The sequence below is a fragment of the Thamnophis elegans genome, chromosome Z (genome assembly GCF_009769535.1).
Source record: "Thamnophis elegans isolate rThaEle1 chromosome Z, rThaEle1.pri, whole genome shotgun sequence".
NCBI lineage: Eukaryota > Metazoa > Chordata > Lepidosauria > Squamata > Colubridae > Thamnophis > Thamnophis elegans.
In genome coordinates, this window is record NC_045558.1 from 52,258,087 (window position 1) to 52,276,634 (window position 18,548).

At 43.5% G+C, this 18,548-nt stretch overlaps 1 protein-coding gene across 5 annotated transcripts in view; it reads right to left on the reverse strand.

Annotated features, from left to right (window-relative positions):
- TCAIM (T cell activation inhibitor, mitochondrial) overlaps positions 1-1,921 on the reverse strand; it is a 115,978-nt gene extending 114,057 nt beyond the window's left edge. For 3 of the 5 annotated variants that reach the window (XR_004256948.1, XM_032236917.1, XM_032236920.1), the window contains exons 1-3: positions 1,691-1,921; positions 709-774; positions 7-130 (exon numbers count right to left, since the gene is read on the reverse strand). Coding sequence is in view for 4 of the 5 variants with exons in the window: in XM_032236917.1 (XP_032092808.1) it covers positions 7-130; positions 709-737 (153 nt within the window). In the remaining variant the exon portion in view is untranslated. Of the gene's footprint in view, positions 1-6; positions 131-708; positions 775-1,548 lie in introns of all 5 variants that reach the window. The other 2 variants (XM_032236919.1, XM_032236918.1) reach the window with 2 other exon arrangements.
- Positions 1,922-18,548: the final 16,627 nt, after the last annotated feature.

Here is an 18,548-nt window from a genome sequence, read left to right on the forward strand (position 1 = left end):
TTTTACCCTTTCTCTGGGATGCTGACCAAAAAAATCTGGATGTACTGCAAAATAGAATGGTCGCAGAGCATTTATAGCATCAGCCCCAGATAATGCTCTTGCCTGCAATTGTAGTTTCTTGAAATATAACCTTAAACAAACAATCAAGCATTGTTAGCCAACCAAACAGAACACCAAAAGCTTTGCTCAGGGTAATGACATGTTACATGAAGGATGGATAAGTCAATAAAATTAGATTTGATTTTTCTAGGTTACAACAGCATAGAAAAAAGTGATTTATAACTATTTTTCATACTTATGAAAGTTTCAATATCCTCACAGTTACATGATCAAAATTCGGATGCTAGGCAGCCAGTTCTTATTTATGACAGTTGCAGTTGCTGTGATCGTGTGATCATCTTTTGCAACATTTTAAAAAACAAAGTCAATTTAGAAGCCAGTTTCATTTAACATGCATGTTACTAACTTAATAAGTGCAGTGATTCAATTATCTTGCTTAGCAATGGAAATTTTGGCCTCAATTGTGGTCATAAGTCAAGGATTACCTATATTTTCTGCCAAAAAGTACTTGCCTAATATTAAAAAAATATAATTTATAAGATTAAATTATTGAACCAAGTTAAGAATTCTAACTCAATTCACTCTTTATTCAAAGGAATATAACCCTTTAAAATGGTATGTTAAAAACTATAGAAAGAATCACTTTACCTCCTTACTGTCAACCAATGGCAAAACATCTTTGTTTAATCTGGATTCCAAACTGATTCTAAATATCTATAAACAAAGAAAAAATCATTAATATATATTTTCTAGTGTTACTTATATTTCAAGTTACAAAATTTAACTGAAAAATATTTGATATTACATTAAATTATTTTAAGTAATGGAAATTACTGTCTGCTTAACATTGTGGAACAAAAACTTGATAGCTTACAAATTGATGAAAAGAACATGTGTCCTCAAAACAATAAATCCCAATCATTCTGATACAAAAATATTAAAGCTACTTCCCTTGGCATGCACTTCAAAGTTAAGATGAAATGGACCAGAAGGATAAAAGGTACTGAATCAAAATTATTGCTGATGAAAAATGTAAAGCTACTAAAAATTGAACTTGTCATTTTCTTTCAACAATACAGAAATTGTTAGCTAATGTCTTCTTTCAATATGTTTGATTTTCCAATCTAAATTATAGCACTGGGATTTTCTGGAAGCCTCCTATAGAAGGACTGATCAGATCTAAACATGTTTAATTTTTCAATAACAGCAAATGCTATCTAGGTGTTATTTTATTTAAATATATCTACCGATATAGTTACAATATTCATAAAGATTCTTAATTATTAACATTGTAAAAGTTTTTCAGAAGCTTATATAAGGCAATTAATTTCATGTACTTAAAAATGCAGGCAAAATACACTTATTATATAACAGAAAATGGTATACAAATAGACCCATTAAGCTGCATGCCATTCCAAAATCCATTTATGTTTTAACTTCTTTGGGACTGCCTGCCTGGATCGGTATTTAACACATACACACACACACCGAAGGACAACTTGGATTCAAGACGTTCAAGGCCTACGCGAAGGACATCAGCGGAGAGAGTCGTACAACTATCCAGAAAAATGCCCAAAAGGTTTTGAAACATGAAATTATTAAAGCACTGAAAGCAAATCCTTGTTCTTACAACCCAGTCATTAGGCGCTTGGGGTGTTACACCAACAGTTTCCCGTCACAGTAACCGCTCCGCCTGCTGCCGCTCCCCGCCTCAGCTGTTTCTTCAAGGAACAGGGATACCATGGCTTCAACACGGAAAAGCCCCAAGGTGCAGACAGCCTGATACAATCCCTTCACACGGCACCTCCTCCGCCCAAGAAGACCTTTTGAGGTGTAGGAAGGCGCTCCGCCCGCCAACGTATTTCTGCCACCCCCTCGACGTCACCACTGCCGCCCCTAAAGCCCTCCCCCTCCATCGCGTTTTGAAAGGCGGAGCGGCACCGCTCGCAATTCTGCGCCGTTGCTGTTTCAAGAGGCCGCGCCGCTTAGCAGACGAATTTAATTTAAGTCCCTTTATAATATCAGCTGAAAGTCTTCGATTCCTTTAATTGGAACTGGAATTCAGCTCCCCAACCTTGTCTTTATTTGAGGGCTTCGTGGAGCGCATGTACAAGGGCCAGCACTCAACCGGTGGCAGGCACATTCCCTGAAAGCGCTTATAAGTTCATTCATTCTAGACTTCAGAGTAAATATACCATAAGCGGGCGACCATCTGCTGCAGAAAGAATGAAATTCCTAAACAACTATTGGAGGTACTGCACAAACTTTAAGTCACTCAGTGCAGTTATCTTATTAAATCTTCTCCAATTGACTGGCCAGTAGCAGCTATAGGGATCAGAATTCTAGTAACACTTATAAAGTGCATTTTATTTAAAGACATCAGGTTTCCTGAGCTGAAGTTCATTTTATCAAATGTGATGGAGAAAAGGCAGTTCAGGATGCGGTTGATGCCTTTTGATGAAACATGGTAATCTGAAACCTCTGATTTTTAGCCACTATAACACAGCTTTCCTAAATATCTATGGTGATACACAAACACAAGGTGGTTTTTTTTGCCCTCTCTCCTGCAACTTTTACTTCCCAGTTTAATCTATAATCTTGAGATTTCTTGATGGTGTTCTATCAAACGAGTAACAAGTCTGAACAATTGGTCAGCCAGGTGTTATGGTGACATCCAAACATATAACAGTAAATTTATTGTTCAATTAGTTAAGAATTAATTATATTGATTTTTTTTCCAGAAATTGGACATCTTAGAAATGCTTTATGAGTTTTCAAACAGTATAATCTAGATGCAAATGATGGAAGATCTTTGGAATTACATAGGAAAATAAGAGGAATTGAGAATGAATTTTTAGGTTGCCAATCATCTCAGTGATGGAGTTCATTAGAATAAATCACATTATAAACTATATAAAACATAGATCCAAAAGAAAAAGCCTGTACTACTAAAAGTTCTTAATTGAAATGTTTAATATTTAGATTTGCTTACATCTCTTAAGAATTGTGTGTTAAAAGAATAATTATATAACTAATATATATCCAATAGTTGTCCATGCCTTCAAACCTCAAATTTGAAGAAGACAAGTTTGCACCAAAGCTTAATACAAAATGCTATGGCTTGGGTACTGATTCAAATTAGGGTTATGAGTGTGGTATAATCAGCTGGTGTTAATCCAAAAGTTATTTCAAGGCCTGAATATCTGAAGGACTATCTCTTCTTGAATATTCTTGCCTGAGGAATATTTAATTCCCTATATTACTCCCTACATGATAAAGATGTCACAAAAAACAAAAAATAAAGAGTGATAAGTCTTTAAAGGAGAACAGCAACTTTGAGATTAATGTATCAAATCACTTTACTCTGCTGCAAGATTTGGAAGAGATGAACATTATAAACCAAATGTCAATTTGCGAAGCATTCCTGACCTGTTCTCGAGTTGCCATAGGCAGGGGGATGGGAAAACCAAGCCTCACAGTTGCATTGAGGAATTTGCATTTCAAGCAAAACAAAGCACATTTCAGCAGCAACATCAAAATCATCTCTAGGTAGACCCATAATGGCTGGAGGGAGTGACTTCTACAACCCACTTTGCTTTGTTGGGGAATGTGACTGATGACACACCTTGGGGAGAAGGGAAAACATAGTCAGAGGTGGGGCGTGAATTACCATGTTTTTTGGACTATAAGATGCACCTTTTCCTTCCAAAATGGATGCACAGAGGATTTGGGAGGCCTGTAGAGAGCTCCCGGGACCCCGGGAGGGCAAAAATGAGTGAAAAGGGGTCCATTTTTCACAAAAATTGGGTGGTTTTGCCCTCCCAAGTCCCCAGGAACACTCTGCAGACCTTTCAAACTCTGTGCATGTCCCGTTTTTTTGTGAAAAATGGGCATGTTTTCACAAAAAACGGGCCGGTTTTTGCTTGTTTTTGCCCTCTCCAATTCCCAGGAGCTCTCTACAGGCCTCCCAAACCCTCTGCATGCCCATTTATCACAAAATGTGCAGAGGGTTTGGGAAATCCGCAGTGTGCTTCTAGGTGCTGGGGAGGGCAAAAACTTTCTTTAAAAATTTACCTCTTCAAAATCTTGGTGCATCTCAGGGACGTGCAGTCACTAGAGGCAGGGGAGGCAGGGCCTCAGCAGTCTCCTCAGGAAAAGGAAAGAATTTAAAAAAAAAATTAAAAAATAATTAAAGCCAAGGTAGTTTCTACCAGATTCCAAGTCACAGTGGCTTGGAGTCTGCTTAGTGTTAACTATAGGAGGAGGCGAGAGAACTAGGGGCCTCCTTTGCATAAGGAATTTTTCGCCTTTTAAAAGTTAAGCAAGGGTTAAAAAGCAAAAAAATTCATATGCAAAGGAGGCACTGATTCTCCCGCCTCCTGATCTGGGAGCAGCGAATCATGCCTTGCACTTGAGCGACTGCGCAATCTAGCAGCAGGAACCTTGCTTGTAAAACGCTCCTGTGTGAGCCGCCAAGAGCAGAACCATCAGAAGACTTAGAGGTCTCTTATTTCCCCATTAACCTGCAACATTTTTAACTAGCTAACATTTAATATACATTTAAATTTGTACTGAAATATTTGTTTTACAAGGGTTTTTTATATATCAATATCTATTTTAGTTTAAATTAATATTTGCAGAGAATGATTTTCAAAGTATTCATACAGCTATGGCTATGGAAAATGATAAGATGTTAGAATGTATTCCAAATAATTGTCCGGCGGGGCACTTTGCATCGCAGGAGCTGCCAAGACCCGGGTCTGCAGCAAAGGTGCTTGGCCCAGCAATGCTGGGCTTCGTGATGGTACAGCTGCCCCTAGCCGCTGAAAACAATGTTGCAGCCATTCAGCTCGCACTTGTAACGCAGGTCGTCATGCTGCTGCTTGTGATGGGGCAGCTCGTTCACTGAGCCAAACAGAGCATAACAGCCCACGGCGATGCACATGTAAGGCAGAGGGTCGATGTGGACTTGTTCGTGCTCCTGCAGGTGGAAGGCAGACATGAAATGCCGCCGGCAGTAGGAGTACTTCTCTCGCTGGTTTTTCATGTCCAAGTAGTGCATTGCGTTGAACACTTAAGTACTTGAACTGCTTGAACACTCTGGAGCAATCCGTGCCCGGGCAGGGGTACAGGTCTCGGTCTTGCAGGTGACAGTTTTCTAGCTTGCTAAATGTTACATAGTCCTGTGGGTCACTTCTGGGCTTTTCACAAAGGATGATTTTGAGAGGGCAGTTTCCATCAAGGGTGATTCTGGAGAGGTTGCTCTGGGCCGCCAGCTGCCGTTTCTTCAGCAGCAATTTCTTCTCTGCCCGGCATTTTCTACTGGGCGGCTTGGCGCCTTTGCTGCAGACCCGGGTCTTGGCGACTCCCGCAATGCAAAGTGCATAATTTTAAGTTTTAAGTTCACCCTTTGCATTTAGTATTTCACATATCTAACTGTTTGTTCCTTTTTATATGTTATTGGATATGAAAATGCTTCAATAGTTGATAACCATACTGAAATTTTTAAATAATGATGCCTTTTAATCTTCTCCCAGTTTAATAACAAAGCCTCACGTATTTAATATCATCTGAAATACCCCTGTGTTTTAATTCCTTTATACCATAAGAAAGCCTGCCATCCCAACAACAAATCATGTCCTTCTAATGTCAATAATCTAGAATTTCTTAGCATTATCCATTCCTTGGTCCACATCAAGCTTGTTGCCTGGTAGTATAACTCCCAGTTAGGCAGACCAAATCCTCCTCTTGTTCTAGCATCTTGCAAAGTTTTAAACTGTGAAACTTCCACAAAAAAAGGACATTAAAATAAAAAAGCACACAATTAAACATAAAATTGAGCTAATGGAAAAGGAGGAACTAGTACAAAAACTTAGAGGTGCTAAACAGAATTATTTCGAAGATGCAAATAAACCAGGTAGATGGTTAGCGTATAAACTGAAAAAATAGAAAGAATCAAGAAAAATAATGCAACTAATAGACGATCAAGGGCAAATTTGCCATGGAAATAGAGAGAAGAAAAAAATTATACAAGATTACTATGGAAAATTGTATGAAGAAGAGAACATAGAGGAGGGAAGAGTTAAACAATACCTGCAGAAAGCGAATCTAACCCAGATATCTAAAGAAATTGAAATGATGCTAGAAGGGAATATAATGATGATGGAGATAACTGAAGGACTTAAAAAACAAAATAATGGAAAGGCTCCAGGTCTGGATGGACTGCCAGCGGAATTTTATAAGACATTACAGGAATCAATGAATCTTCCACTGCTAGAAGTTATGAATGAAGTCATGTTTAAGATGAGGATACCCAAATCGTGGTCAGAAATATATATTACATTTGTGCCAAAGGAGGATGCTGACCCACAATGAATTAAGAACTATACGCCCCTTTCCCTGCTAAATTCAGACTATAAAAACTTTGCTTCAATATTGGCAGAAAGACTTAAAAGATAGTTAAATAATTTTATCCACCCTGATCAAAATGGGTTTCTGTGAAAGAGACAAGTTAAAGATAACATGAGAATAATTCTGGACACTTTGGAATATTATGAGGCACACCCCGAAAAACAAATGGCGTTGATATTTTTAGATGCACAGAAAGCCTTTGACAACGTGAATTGGCGATTTATGATATTACAATTGGAACAGATGGGCTTTGGTAAGAAATTCATTCAAGCCATAGAAGCTATATATTATAAACAAACAGCAAAGATAATGATAAATGGAGAATTGACAGATTCTATTGATATAAGGAAAGGGACAAGACAAGGTTGCCCACTGTCACCTCTGTTGTTTGTGTTAACATTAGGAGTCTTAAATAGTAATATTAGAGAAGAAAAAGATATAAAAGGAATGAAAATTTAAAAATGACTACAAACTACATTCACAGATGATCTGGTTTTCATCTTAGAGGATCCATTAGAAACAGCACTTAAATTGATAGAAAAGATAGAGGAATATAGAATAGTAGCAGGCCTGAAAATAAATAAAGATAAAATGAAGATTTTGACAAAGAATATGTTAGTAAGACAAAAGGAAGAATTGGCGGAAGCTTTGAAGATGCAGATCACAAATAAGGTTAAGTATTTGGCAATGCATTTGACAGCAAGATGCAGTTCACTTAAAGAAAATAATTATCATAAACTCAAACAACAGTGACAGACCTTGCAAAATGGGGAAATTTACAACTATCACTAATAGGGAGAATATCAACAATTAAGATGAATATACTATCTAAGAGACATGAGGAATACAATATTGCAAGAGTCTTACAAAACTAAGCTTCAAATTGGGGGTCAGGAACTGACTGTTTTGAAGGAAATACCACCTAAAATGTTGAGATCGAGAAAAGACTATGCTTTCTTAGTTGATGAGCTCAAAAATCACCAGCTACAGTTCAGATGGGAGGCTCCAGCTGGACTTGCACTCACCTATCAGGGGCAAAAATACTGTCAATTCAGTATGGAAGGCTCGAGATTTTTACAATAATATATTGAAGGCTGGACATCCCCCCCCCCACTCCTGGATCCAGAGAAAGAGAACAAGAAGGACAGGATAGACAGCAAGCCACTCAAGGATCAACAAGGCTGGACCAACTTCCTCTTTCAGAGTTACAAGGAGCCAAGGAACAAAGACAAAGCCGCGTGATCACCAGGCGAATGGAACAAGAATTAAAAAAGCAACAAGCCTCACAACAAACACATGTTACCGTTCAAGAAGCTACAGGTCTTAGTTTAGAAGCAGTGGGTGGAGCCAGGCCGAAAATCAAACTTCAGGATTTCCAGATGCCTCTTAAAAAGCTTCAGGGAGCTAAAGATGACAACTAAGTTCTTAACCTGGAATGTTAATGGTTTAAATTCCCCACAGAAAAGGAAGAAAATAAATCACTATTTGAAACAATTTAAGAATGACATAATTTGCCTGCAAGAGACTCATATTAGATCAACTGATCAGAAATACTTGATTAATACAAGACTTGGACAACACTTTATAGCTTCTGCTCTGGGGAAGAAAAATGGTATAGTTATTTACTTAAGAAAGGACATGAAAGCCGAATTAATTGAAGCAGACTCCCAAGGAAGATTTTCACATTTCACATTTCACATTTTATTGAGATTTATAGGCCGCCCTTCTCCCTGAGGGGACTCAGGGTGGCTTACAATCACAAGGGGAGGGGGTGCAATACCAAGAGACAAACAATAGTGAACAAAATAAAATGGTAAACCACAACATGCATTCAACAGACAAAGATATATTGCAATAGAACTGGCATTAGAAGGAAAAGGATACTTCTATTGGAAATATATGCTCCCAATCAACAACAAGATAAATTTTATAAAATGCTTCAGACTAAGTTAGTACATTGGGACTATAGATCTTGCATATTACTGGGCGACTGGAATGGCGTTATGGATACCAAGAAAGACAAGAAGGCTTTTCAGCAAAATATCCAAATGCGAGCGAAACTACCTAAGTCCTTTTTCGACATGATGGACGATTTTGAATTGAGAGATATCTGGCAAGAAAGGAATGCAGAAGAATACGACTTCATATTTTTTTCTGATAGACACCAATCCTTTTCGAGGATTGACTTCATATTAACAACCAATGATTTGCTTTCTAGGGTAAAGAAGATGAAGATATGTTCCAGAGTCTTATCAGATCATAATCCAGTTTGGATGGAGTTGGAATTTGGGATGCAAGAAAGAAGGACTTGGAGATTGAACGAAAAGTTATTTAGATATGAGAAAAATATTAATGAATGTAAAAAATTGTTAAGAGAATTCTTTGTTTTAATATGAATAAGGGTACATCTATGGAAATGGTATGGGACGCATGTAAAGCGTACATGAGAGGAGTTCTGATAAATTTAAATAGACTACATAGACGTAAACAGGGGAAAAGAGAATTGAACTTAAAGAAGAAATTAGGAAGAGAGAGCAGGAGTTAATACTAAAACCAGGAGACAAAAAGATTAAAGAAACAATTACCTTATTAAGAGAGCAATTTAATATGCTGATGTCAGACCAGGTAGCTACTAATTTGCTATATGCAAAACAACACTTTTTGTAATGCAAATAAATCTGGTAGATGGTTAGCATATTTGATTAGGAAAAAACAGAAATCTCGCAATATATCAAAATTACATTATAAAGGGAAGGAAGTGCATCAACAGGATGAGATCCAAAAGGCCTTTCGTGAATTTTTTACAGGATTTTATATGAATGATAAAATACAAGGTTTAGATATAGATAGATACCTGGATAAAGAAAAAATACCTATAGTTAAAGATGAGCAGAGGGAGAGATTGAATCAACCAATAACTTCGGGGGAAATTCTCCAGGTAATCAAACAGCTAAAGGTAGGGAAAGCACCGGGTACAGACGGCCTGACATCAGCTTATTACAAAAATTTACAATTAGAAATGCTAGAACCTCTCAAGGAATTATTCAATAAGATTCAAATGGAAGGGAAGGTACCCCCATCTTGGAAGACAGCTTTTATATCCCTGATACCAAAAGAGGATCAAGATCTTACTCACCAAAAATTATAGACCTATATCATAACTCAATATAGATTACAAAATTTTTACTAAAATACTAGCGAATAGGTTAATGTTGGTTATTCAGCAATTGATTCATAATGATCAAACAGATTTTATCCAAGGGAGACAAATGAGAAGTAATGTAAGACCAATTGTTAATACATTGGAATATATGGGAAAGAATAACTAAATCCCTGCTGCACTTATATTTTTAGATGCTGAGAAAGCCTTTGATTGAGTGAATTGGCAATTTTTACTGAAAATATTGCAAAAAATGCAAATAGGAGAGCATTTTTTACACTCAAAGCAATATATTAGGAACAAACAGCTCAAATCATAGTTAATGGAAGTTTAACAGACTCATTTAAAATCGAGAAAGGTACAAGGCAGGCTTGTCCTTATCCCCATTATTGTTTATCATAACTTTGGAACTATTGTGGAATAAAATACGGGGTTCAGATGATTACAGGAAATCAAGATTAGGCATCAAGAATATAAAGTACGTGCTTTTGCGGATGACTTGGCTATAACATTAACCCAACCACAGGAATCTAGTAAGGTTTTAATGAATATGATTAATCAATATGGCCAAGTATCAGGATTTAAAATAAATTTAGGGAAAACAAAGATGCTAGTTACAAATATGAACACTAAACAAAGGGAAGAATTAGAAGGAATGACAGGATGTGAAATAGTTAAAAAGGTCAAATATTTAGGAGTTTATATTTCAACCTCAAATGGGAAGCTATATAAGTATAATTATGAACCACTATGGCATAGCATACAGACAGAGATGAAAAATTGGGAGAAATTACAATTATCTTTGCTGGGAAGAATAGCAGCAGGGAAAAGATTTTATATTTGTTCCAGACAATTACAATTAGATTAGGGAAAGATTATTTTGAAGATCTAAATAAAATAGTGTTGAGGTATATTTGGCAGGGAAAGAAAGCAAGAATAAAATTAAAACTGGATTTCTTTGAAGCTTGACTTGATACTCATGATTTAATTAGGACATCAGTTGGAGCCCTTACAGCAAGCCAACTCTCCTAAAACTAATCAAAATGACCAGGATTCCTGAGTCCCGGGCTTTCTGTTAGCTTCCTGACCCCTGGGTTACATGGAGAGAACTCAGGCTACCATGGCAGAAGACAGACTATCCGAAGGAGCTTGCTCCAGGTGATCCAGAATAGGGCAGGAATTGCCCCCACTCAGAAAATGCCAGGAGCCAGCAGCCCAATCAGAACCAAACTGCAGGTCTCTCTGGACATCAAAGCCGAGACAGCTCAGACACCCACCCCAGTGACCCAAATGAAAAGGGATGAGTATTGGTGAGGAAAAGTCCCTAAAGTGGCTGAGGTTGTGCTCTCCCACTCTAGGGAGCATTGGGGGGGGGAACCTGAATGAGCTAGGAAGAGTGCAATGGATGAGGGACTGGGAATAGGCCAGACTCCCCAAAACCCTTGGGAGGATCCTTAGAACTGCTGAGGGCGAAATTTGACCAAACCACTATTTGTGATGAGAGGAGTTGTGCTGCCCAAAAGATAGGGGGGTTGAAACTGAGCCCTTTGAAGTGAGGCCACATAGATGGGAATGCAGCAGTGGTAGGTTTCAAAAATGTTCACAGCTGAGTCCACTGCTCTGAGCTGGTGGACGGAGGCACTGCAGGGTGTGACTGGGAGCATGCTAACCTTGTCCTCCCCAAGTGCTGGACTCCATTGTTGCCATCGCCCCTGCCCAGCTCACCCCTGGCTGGCTCCAATGCTAGGAGGCAGCAGCCAGTTCCCCCTGCCCTCTGGATTGCCAACATGAGCATGGCTCTCTAGGAACTGCAATGGTGGTGGCTTCATCCTGGTGGGGAGGGGGCTTTCCAGCCCAGCAAGCTTCATAGCCACATTCCCATCCCTGCAATGGCTGCAATGGCAGCGACTTTGGGAGATACTGGTTGGTAGAGGGAGGTGGTAGGCTAGCATGAATGCTTACCTGTGTGTAGGCAGGAGGAGGCAGTTCTGTGGATGAACATGGTGAAGGCAAGGAAGGGTGAGTGTCCCAGCAAGTTCAGGAGCATGGCCAGGCTCCGCCCCTACTGGTTCGGCAACCTAGACCCAATTTCCACTACTGGTTCACCTGAACCATTGCGAACTGGTAAGAGACCACCTCTGGAATGCACATCCCCTCTCCACCCAACCGAAGGAGAATGAGGCTGCTGGTGGTGGCTCCTCTGCCCAACAGGCAGGCTGCCCAAGGTGGGCAGCTCCTCCCCTCTACAAACTAGAGCTGAGGGAGACTGCCAAACACACCAAGCACAGGCATATGCAGATTGTTCTCTGAGTTGTTCCGAGTATCCCCAACCCCTTCCACACCAGAAAATGGAAGCGTCACCCATGCAGGAAACCCCACAAAGGCCCCATCAGAACAATTGGCAGCCACCTCTGTCAAAACCTCAGATGTCAAAAAGATCCCCAAAGAATATCAGGACCTTGGGGAAGTGTTCAGCAAGGTGGAGTGTGATGTCCTACCTCCCCACAGATGGATTGTACCATCGAAATCATCCCCAGGGCAAAACTACCCAAACCTAAACTATAGGCCACAATATCACAGGAAATGCAAGAAATGCACAAATATATAGACAAAAACCTATCAAGCAGGTTGCATCCCCAGTCCTATTTAAAGAAAAAAAAAAGATGGAACTATGAGATTATATGTGGACTTTAGAGATATAAACTCTGTGTGTGCACAACCTATATGGAAAAATCTTTACTAAATTAGATCTCAGAGAAGCATACTACTGAGTCCCCATCAAGGAAGGAGATGAATGGAAAACAGCATTCAACTGCCCCCTCAGGAGCTTTGTATTTGTATTTGTATTTATTAATATTTGTATGCCGCCCTTTTCCCCAAGGGGACTCAGGGCGGCTCACAATTCAAGGGAGGGGGAGACAAACCGAGTTACATATAGGACAATACATCATTAAAAGCACAACATTCATACAATTCGGGTACGGTGAAGGTCTTTAGCCCCAGGCCTGTCGGGACAGCCAGGTTTTAAGGCTATGTGGAAGGTCTGGAGGGTGGTGAGGGTACGAATCTCCACGGGGAGTTCGTTCCAGAGGGTCGGAGCTGCCACAGAGAAGGCTCTCCTCCGTGTAGTTGCCAGTCGACATTGACTGGCTGATGGAACTCGGAGGAGGCCTAACCTGTGGGATCTAATTGGTCGAGTGGAGGTAATTGGCAGTAGGCGGTCTCTCAGTACCCAGATCCAATACCATGAAGGGCTTTATAGGTGACAACTAGCACCTTGAAGCGTATCCGGAGATCAACAGGTAGCCAGTGCAGCTCGCGGAGGGATAGGTGTTATGTGGGTGAAACGAGGTGCACCCACAATCGCTCACGCGGGCCGCATTCTGGACTAGCTGAAGTCGCCGAATACTCTTCAAGGGCAGCCCCATGTAGAGCACATTGCAGTATTCCAGCCTAGAGGTCACAAGGGCACAAGTGACTGTTGTGAGAGCCTCCCGGTTCAGGTAGGGATGCAACTGGTGCACCAGGCGAACCTGGGCAAATTCCCCCCTGGTCACAGCTGACAAATGGTGTTCAAAAGTCAGCTGTGGGTCCAGGAGGACTCCCAAGTTGCGGACCCTGTCTGAGGGGCGTAGTATTTGACCCCCCAGCCTGAGAGATGGAACACTTGGCCAATTAATGGGAGGGAAGCACAGCAGCCACTCGGTCTTATCCGGATTGAGCACAAGCTTGTTAACCCCCATAGAGTCTCTAACAGCCTCAGGCCCTGACTCATCACGTCCATTACTTCATTGAGTTGGCACGGGGCGGACAGATACAACTGGGTATCATCCGCATACTGGTGGTATTTTATCCCGTGCCGCCGAATGATCTCGCCCAGCGGTTTCATGTAGATATTAAAGAGTAGGGGGGACAGGACCGAGCCCTGTGGCACCCCATATGTTAGGGGCCTAGGGGTCGATCTCTGCCCTCCGACTAACACCGACTGCGACCTGTCTGAGAGGTAAGAGGAGAACCACCGTAGAACAGTGCCTCCACCCCCCACCTCCCGCAGTCGTCGCAGAAGGATACCATGGTCGATGGTATTGAAAGCCTCCGAGAGGTCCAGGAGTACCAGGATGGAGGCATGGCCTCCATCCCTGGCTCTCCAGAGATCATCGGTCAATGCGACCAAAGCGGATTCTGTGCTGTAGCCGGGCCTGAAGCCAGATTGGAATGGATCAAGATAACTAGCTTCCTCCAAGGACCACTGGAGCTGAAAGGCCACCACCTTCTCAACAACCTTCCCCACAAAGGGGAGGTTGGAGACTGGATGATAGTTGTTTAAAACGGCTGGATCCAAGGATGGTTTCTTCAGGAGAGGTCTCACCACTGCCGCCTTAAGAGTGGGGGGGAAAGACCCCCTCCCGAAGGGAGGCGGTAACAACTGCCTGGATCCAGCCCGTGTCACCTCCCTGCTGTTGACAGCCAGCCAGGAGGGACACGGGTCCAGCACGCATGTGGAGGTACCTACAGCTCTCATGGCCTTGTCCACATCCTCAGGGGTAACAGCCTGAAACTCAATCCAGCGATGATCTACCAGATTATCCCCTAGTGCCTCGGCTGGTTCTGCAGGGTTGGAGTCCAAGTCCGCCTGAAACCGAGCAACTTTGTCCACGAGAAACTGGACGTAGTCCTCAGCCCTGCCCTGCAAAGGATCACCCACATCCCTCCTATTTAGGAGGGAGCGGGTTATCCTGAAACAGGGCGGCTGGGCGCGACTCAGCGGAAGCAATCAGAGTGGCAATGTAAGTTCTTTTTGACGTCCTGATTGCCCTGATGTATTCTCTGATGCAAGATGTTAAAAGTGCTTGGTTCGATTCGGATTTATTGGATCTCCATTGGTGCTCTAGGCGTCTCTTCCGGCGCTTCCTCTCCCGGAGTTCCTCGGTAAACCAAGGGGCCCTCCTGGATCCACTGCCTCAGAGTGGGCGTAGAGGCGCAATCCGGTTAAGAGACTCTGTCGCTGCCAAGCAGCAACCAGAGTCTCCGCCGAACTGCGGGCGAGAGTATCAGGAATAACCCCAAGCTCCGTCTGGAACCTCAAAGGGTCCATATGTCGCCTGGGGCGGAACTACCTGGTCGGTTCCTCCTCCCTACAGTGGGGGTTTGGTCTCCGAAAGTCAAGCCTCAGTAGGCAGTGGTCTGACCACGACAGGGGTACGATCTCGCTACCCCTCAGACCAAGATCACAAGTCCACTGCTCCGAGAGAATACGAGGTCGAGCGTGTGACCCGCCGAGTGGGTTGGGCCCCGAATTACTTGGGTCAAGCCCATGGCTGTCATGGAAGCCATGAACTCCTGCGCTCCATCAGAGTGTTCACTGAACGAAGGCAGATTGAAATCCCCCAGAACCATAAGCCTGGGGAACTCAATTGCCAGCTCGGCTACCGACTCGAGAAGTGAGGGAGGGCTGCGCAACGCTGTTGGGAGGCAGGTACGTTAACAGCAGACCCACTTGACCCTTGAGGTCCAACTTCACCAGCAGGGACTCACACCCGACAAGCTCCGGAGCAGGGATCCTACGTGGTACTAGAGACTCTCGGATAACGATAGCCACACCCCCACCCCTTCCCTGGGATCTCGGCTGATGGAGCACCTGAAAGCCCTCTGGGCACATCTCTACGAGGGGGACTCCTCCCTCCGGGCCCAGGCAGGTTTCAGTAATACATGCCAGGTCTGCCCTCTCGTCTAAAAATTAAGTCCCGACGAGGGGAGCCTTGTGAACAACAGACCTGCATTTAGCGACAACAGCCTGTGACCAGGGTCCTGGTTACTCGCGCCATCTGGCCTTGGAGTGGGACTCATAGGGCCGGAAGGAGGGATCTTTGTAACGTAGCGAGCCCTCCTTCCCCGGTAATGGCCAGCCCTAAAGTCCCCGCCATATCTGACCCTCCCTGTTACGACCATGATGCTCCAGCCACTCCCGTGTCCATGGTCCCCCCAAACCACCCCAATGACCCCCGCATTCCTCGACAGGTCCTCCGAATCAAACATACTCATTCATTCACCCAGGCAATCCCCACGTAGTAATTAAAAACACAAAAAATACAGCAACAATAGGTAATAAAAGTGGGATCATTCACTCAATCACGTGCATATCACATGCATATCCCATACAAAAGAGGGAAGGAAGAAAAGACAAGAAAAAGAGAGGAAAAAAAGATTACGCAGCTGTTAAAAGTGCAAGTTCAAGTCAGCATTTGAGATGGTTGAAATAACTGAAGTCCAGCTAATGATGGCCAAAGCAACTAGGATAGCTGAAATAACAAGTTCAGACTCCCTGGGGTTGTGGTTAGGTAAAATTTGATGTTTAGAGGCCCAGCTGAAAAAGGCCAGATGACCAATGGGGGAGATAGACAGAGGCTCCACAATGTTAATGACAAGCAATGGAATAAACTCTCCAAGTCCACCAAGGGAAAAAGTCCAGACAAACAGGACTCTGAAGAAGGCGAGAGTAATGTTAATGCAGAGGCTGAGCCACAGGGGAAGGGGGGAGGAGGGCACCCGGAGGGGGTATGGCGGCAGCAATTGCAATCAGCCACCCAAATCATCCAAGTCACCCAGTCTTTACGGGTGCCCAAATCGTCTCCACCTCCTCCGGAATGATGGTAATCCAGGAAAGTCCCCAAGAGTTCAACGAGCCGGGCGGATATAATCACAAGATGTTGCAGGCGCCCCAAGGTGGAGGAGAACGCCACCATCATCCGCCCTCCGCCTACAGTGGAGCAGCGAGCAGAGAGGGATCCGCACGAGAGAGAAAGGGGGGGGAGAAAAGGTGGCCCAAGGAAAACTGTAGTGGCACGGCAGAAGCCAGCCTTCCAGCCCGGCCACTTCAACATTGGAATCCAGCCACCCCTTCCTCAGAGAGAGACGCAGCACAGCTGTTGGGGGGAGGGGGAAGGCTGCAGCGGCGATGGCAAGCCAGCCACTCGATTCGCCCAACTCTGGTAACAGCCCAGCACAGCAGCCTCCTCTCCAGGTGAAGGCAGTCAGAGAAAACCCCCAGAGGCTCACCCCAACGAGCAGACAAGGCAGGAAGACAAAGCAGCCGCCGGAATCGCCGAAAAAACGCCGCTGTTGTCAATGTGGCGCCGCCATCTTCGTCGCCAAGCAGCAGAGGCAATGTAAAAACCGCTGAAGGTTGCATGGTCCGGGGCCGCCCCAAAGTGGCGGCCCCTCCAGATGTCCGGTCTCCTCGGGTCCCCTGGATCTTGGTCATTCCCAGGGGCCCTTTTTTTGGCTGGTAGGAGTTGTTTCTCAAAGTGTTTTCAGCGTTTTTCGCCTGATTAATTCAGGACAAAAAAGCCTAGCAGCCATCTCATCTTGCACATGCGCAGTATTTCTGACCCCCAGAGGGCCTCCAGAGCCTGGGGAGGCAGTTTTCGCCCTCTTGAAGGCTCAAGGAAAAAAAAAGCTTCCAATTCGAAGTAGTACCTTTCGGACTGCACGCCCCCCAGCAGTTAATGCAGTTAATAAACAAGGTGTTGCATAAGCATCTCTATAAGGGGATCCTTGTCTACCTGAACAATATCCTCATCTATACTGACACCATGGAGGACCACATACCTCTAGTCCACCAGGCATTGGAAGAACTTCTAGCAGCAAATCTGTACATCAAGCTGTCAAAATGCAAATTTCACCATGTATGGCTAGGCTGCCTGGGCTACTGAGTGTCAAATGAGGGCATAGAGATGGACCCAGTCAAAGTAAAAGCCTTCCTAGGCTGACAGCCCCCTTGCATCCACAGATAGGCTACAAAGCTTCCTAGGATTCACAAACCTTTACAGGCAATTCATCCCCTCCCTCACAAAGATTGCAAAACCCCATGACAGATCTCCTAAGACAGGGGGTCCAAGGACGAAGCTCCACCTGGGACAACCCTACAGTGAGACCTTACGTGCCAAAAGGCATGCAAAACGCTAAAAGAACATTTTGCAAAGGAACCGGTGCTGAAGCATCCTGACACCAAATAACCCTTTGTCATCCAAGCAGTTGACAGCAACGTGGCAGTGGGAGCAATGCTACTCCAAAGAAATAGCCAAGGAAAATTACAGCCCTGCACCTACACCTCCCACAAATCACAGACACAGAGAGGCGATGGGCGGCATGGGAGAAAGAGGCTTTTGCAGTAAGATTGGCACTGCTAACCTGGTGCCACCTGCTGGAAGGGGAGAGAACAGTTTGAAGTCTGGACTAACCACAAAAATCTGGAGGCCCTTAGGACCACACATAAGCTATTGCCCAAACTAGTCTGCTGGGCTCAACACTTCACTGATTCAATTTTTTACTAAAGTACATGCCAGGAGGGAGGAATTTTCTAGCTGATGCCCCTCTCCCACATGCTCCAGTACAAATATGAATGGGAGGAGGTAGTAGATACAATCATCCCCCCTACCCAAAAAGCAGCCCAAGTAACCACCAGACAACAACGCTGCAACCGGCAAGACTGACCCCAAGCAATCTAACCAGGAAACTCAAAACCAAAGTGCTAATAGACCTCTGGTTCCATGACAACCAACATATCTTGACAAAAAGGGAGGACCTAGCATGTAAAGAGTTATGGTTACCCTACATCCCAGAGTCCCTTTGCACGTTATCCTCCAGAGGAGCAACGATGTCAAATTGGCAGGCCACTTTGGGTTCCTAAAGACTTTACACTTAGCACAGATGCAATTCTGGTGCCCTAGCATGAAGAAAAATGTGGACAGTTATGAAAAGTTGCACCATCTGTGCCACTATGAAAAAGCAATCAGGAAAACCTGGACTACTGCAACCAGTGGCAGAGCCAACGAGGCCATGGGAGGAAATTGCAATGGATTTTATAGTGGAGTTTGCCAAAGAGCAGGGGGACACTGTGATCTGAATTGTGATTGAC